The following is a 4668-nucleotide window of genomic DNA, read 5'->3' as shown; positions in this document are numbered from 1 at the left end:
AAATGACTGGAGTCGATCGTGAAGATAATATCTGCATGTAATTCGATTATTTCATTTTTATGATTTAGGTGTTTATTGTTTGTAGCCCTTGATAAAAAATGAGGCACTTTTGTTTGAATAATTTTCTTTTGTTTGATGGTACAGGGATGTTGTCCTCATTGGCAAAAGAAAAGAGTAGAAAGCGAACGAGTCGACATTTTGTCTTTTTCCTCCATCTGTTCTATGTTTCTATGCTTATGGGCACAAGAGAGCGGCTGTGAGGAGGTGCCAATGAATTGGACAACAATGCATGGGGCATTACACAATTCCATTTCAGTGCCTATCCTACCCTTAAGACCTAATTCATTCCCTGCAGGGATATTGATGTTCCTTCATTGAGCAGTTAAACTCGATATCTAATAACAGATCACGGGCCGAATTCTGTGTTTCCCACAAGAATGTAGCGATACTTCTGGATCCTTGGGGCTGAAGGGAATGCAATTAGCTGGAGTCAGAACGAGGAAGAGAACTGGAAAGGAAACGAGAGGATTTTACAACACTGAATTGTGCAGTGATGCGGCATTTCTTATGCATTCTTATATTCACACTATGGATAAGGATCTCAAAGCGAGTGGCTATATTTGGATCTGGGAGGGGTGGTGGTTTGTGACATGAACAAGAACAGCAATGGATGAAATACAACGTGCAATTCATGTTGTATAGTAGCTTCTCATCATTTAAACAATTTAACAATTAGACTCAATGGGTATTTCACTCCATTCTTGAACTCCTCTCTGAATTTTCTCTGGGTCCCTCCATAAATAAATGGATTGATACAGGAGCTCATATGCACAAGCATATATCCGCTTTGTTCCAGAATAAAATTTGAATCACTGTAATTGGAACCAGAAAAATAACTAAATTTGGCAATTCGGATCAAAAGGAAATTTATAAGAAAGACCAAATATAACAGGATGAAACTGCCCGAGATGCAGAAGAGTAAAACGATGGACTTTCTCCGTTTCTCCATCTCTGGGTCACTCTGAGTCTCTCCATTGCTATTGACTGCAAGTCTCCTGCGAGCTTGACTGGCCAGTAGAATGTGTCTGACAGTCAGAGCGTTGAGCAGTAAAATCAGAAAGAATGCAGCACAAGGGGTTAAAAGGGAGTAAATCCATTCATATGCGACCCATGCAGGTGATGTATAAAATATTGATTTTATGACGCAGAACCATGGTATGTTATCAATTATATGCGTAGGTTCCATTATAAAATAACGGAAGATATTTTTTAAACAGCTCAGTGTGCAGACCGTTCCGATAACCCACGCCGCCGTTTTCTCGGTACAGTATTTTATTTTCAGCTTCTGGCAACAAATGGCTATGCATCGATCAAAGGTGAAAGCGACTGTTAACCAGGCAGAACTGTCCATGATCGCATAGTTAAGGGCATTACTGACACTGCAAACCTGTGTGTTAAACAGGAAACTGACTGGGAAATAAATTCCAACAATCCGGTTTATGAGCACAACGGTGATGATGACAAGGAGATCCGACACTGCCATGGACACCAGGTAGTAAGTGATACATCTGGAGAGACCGCATCTTCCTCTGGCCAAGATCACAATCACTGTCATGTTAGCTGTAATAGAGACAGTGATACTGAGAGAAAGAGGGAGAGTGTATGTGTGTGAGCAAGTGAGAACAGGGAAATTACTCGCCATCTCCCAACAAGAACATCCGTTTTACAGAATTCTGTGCAAAATTCACCGCTTTATCACATGATGCTGAGTGGGAAATTATCGCTTAACCTCTGGGCACGTCATGCTGTGTATAAAAAAGTCATCTGGATTAAAAATCAGACAGGTCAATAACACTGGAATGTAAAATAATGCAATCAAACATAAGGGAGAGCAAGAAGGCATCGGAAACTCATTGATTGAAAATGGGAACATCAACCAGACAAGAAAAATAACAGCAAGAATATAATACGGACGATACTTAAGAGGCTAAATAATGCAATAACGGCCAATAAATGTGCAAACTAACAGGAAAGTAGGAGAAACTTGTATTTTGAATGGATTATATCCTGCTGAGGATCTAAAAGACCCTCATCCAGCAAATTATTGTAAAATGATTCACTGTTGGAAAACTCGACTGTCAAGTTGGTGGAAAAGATCCTCAGACAGAATCAGATGGACAATTAGTGGTATATCACTTTGTGAAGGGGATGTTTCTGAAGGCGCACAAATAACTCTGAGAAGTTCTGGGTTAATCCGCTGGGATTATTGTTGTCCATCTCTACTCACTGCAGGTGCAGGTGATGAGGTCTCATTGAAAGATTGCTCCCTCCGACATTGCAGCAGCTCATCAGCACCTCGCTGCACTGTTGTCATAGATGATCAGCTTGTTCATATTTTGGGTGTTGAAATTAAAGCTTTTTAACTCAGATGTGAGACATGCCACCAGTTATACAAAATATGCAGAAAAGATTGAAGATGGGAAGAGTCCAAGACATTGCCAGGGGCTTGGAACAGAAGGAACATTTGCACTCAGTAGTAGTGACTGTAGAACAGTCAGCAGCAGTTAATATAGAAGATGAGAGCCGGGCTGAAGTAGTGCGAGTTTGAGACTGAGAACACAATCACAGAATCGTTACAACGCAGAAGGAGGCCATTCGGCCCACCTTGTCCGAGCTATCTCTCTGAAAGTGAAATTATCTCAGTCCCATTCCCCTGCCTTCTCCCCATAACCCTGCACATTCTTCCTTGTAATATAACTCTCGAGATCCCTTTTGAATGCTGCAATTCACCACGTTCTCAGGCAGCGCATTCCAGATCTTAAACACTCGCTGCATGACAAAACTTTTCCTCATGTCACTTCTGCTTCCCTTGCCAAATACTTCAAATCTGTTCTCTCTCGTTCTCGATCCTTTCACGAGTGGGAACAGTTTCTCTCTATCTACACTGTCCAGACCTCTCATGATTTTGAATACCTCTAACAAATCACCTCTCAGCCTTCTCTTCAAGGAAAATAGTCTTAACTTCTGAAATTGATCTTCATAACTGAAATTCCTTATCTCTGGAACTATTCTATGGAATCTCTTCTGTACTCTCTCCAATGCCCTCACGCCTTTCCTCAAGTGTTGCACCCAGAATTGGACGCAATACTCCGGCTGAGGCCGAATTAGCATCTTATAAAAGTTCAACATAACTTCCTTGCTGCTGTACTCTATGTCCCTATTAATAAAGCTCAGGACACTGTATGATTTATCAGCTGTTCTCTCAACCTGTTCTGCAACCATTAATGACTTAGGCACATATCCAACTAGGTCCCTTTGCTCCTGCACCCACTTTAGAATTGTGCCCTTTATTTTATCTTGTCTCACCATGTTCTTCCTACCTAAATGAATGACCTCACATTTCTCTGCATTGACCTTCATCTGCCAGCTGTCGGCCCATTCCACCAACTTGTCTATGTCCTTTTGAAGTTCTGCGCTATCCTGCTCACATTTCATAGTGCTTCCATGTTTCGTATCATCTGCAAACATTGAAATTGTGCCATGTACACCAAGGTCTAGGTCATTAATATATATTAGGAAAAGCAAGGGTCCCAACAGTGATCCCTGGGGAACTCCACTACAAACCTTCCTCCCGTCCGAATAAAAAACCCATGAACCACTGCTCTATGTTTCCAGTCACTAAGTCAATTTCGTATTCATGTTGCTACACTCCCTTTTATTCCCCGAGTTACAGGCTTGCTCACAGATCTGTTGTGTGGCACTTCATCAAAGGCCTTAAGAAAGTTCATGGACACCTCATTAACAGCATTGCCCTCATCAACCCTCTCTGTTACCTGCTCAAAAATCCCTCTCAAGTTGGTTAAATATAATTTTCCCTTAAGAAATACATGCTGTCTTTCATCAATTCACCCGCATTTGTCCATGTGACAATAGATTTTGTCCTAAATTATTTTTTCAAGAAGTTTTACCACCACCGAAGTTATGCTGACTGCCCAGTAGTTGCTAGGCTTATTTTTACACCTTTTATGAACAAGGGTGTAACGTTTGCTATTCTACTGCACTCTGGCACCACCCGAGTCTAAAGAAGACCACGAAATTATGGCCACCGCCTCTGCAATTTGCACCCTCACTTCCCAGAGTACTTTGGAGGCAGCTCATCCGGCCCTGGAGCAGAAACGCTGAGAGCTGTAAGTTCAGGGAAAGTACAGGTTCGTTCATAAAATGGCCACTTGTTGCATTGCTTTCATTTCTGTTAACGAGCTGATGCCCAGTAACGTCACTTCAATGAATTCACTCATTAAATTCATCCAGTAATTACTTAATTGTTGAATAATTTCAATCAGCCGCTGTCAATAACATTAACACAATAGATCTCAATTTACACTGTGAAGACAGTGTGATAAATCATCCACAGTAACAGTGTCAATAACATAATATAACTACTTTTATATTGCAACAGCATATGCTAATTCCCCCACAGTAAGAATGTCAATAACACAATATAACTACAATTATTTCACGACAACATGTGATAATTTACCCACAATAACAATATCAATAACACAACACAATAGTGTGATAATTCTCCCACAGTAACAGTATCAATGATACAATAGAGCTACATTTACACCGTGATAACAGTGTAATAATTCACCCACAGTAACAGTG

The 4668-nt window shown here is 40.8% G+C and overlaps 1 protein-coding gene across 1 annotated transcript; it reads right to left on the bottom strand.

Moving 5' to 3' along the window:
• Positions 1 to 712: 712 nt before the first annotated feature.
• LOC137348714 (G-protein coupled receptor 15-like) lies at positions 713 to 1615 on the bottom strand. Its single transcript, XM_068013971.1, has one exon. The coding sequence runs from the start codon at positions 1613 to 1615 to the stop codon at positions 713 to 715; it is 903 nt and encodes a 300-aa protein (XP_067870072.1).
• Between the last annotated feature and the right edge of the window lie 3053 nt (positions 1616 to 4668).

This window comes from Heterodontus francisci, chromosome 34 (assembly GCF_036365525.1).
Source record: "Heterodontus francisci isolate sHetFra1 chromosome 34, sHetFra1.hap1, whole genome shotgun sequence".
NCBI classification, from domain to species: domain Eukaryota; kingdom Metazoa; phylum Chordata; class Chondrichthyes; order Heterodontiformes; family Heterodontidae; genus Heterodontus; species Heterodontus francisci.
Note: the sequence above shows the minus strand (reverse complement) of the source record. Positions and strands in the feature narration are given on the sequence as shown.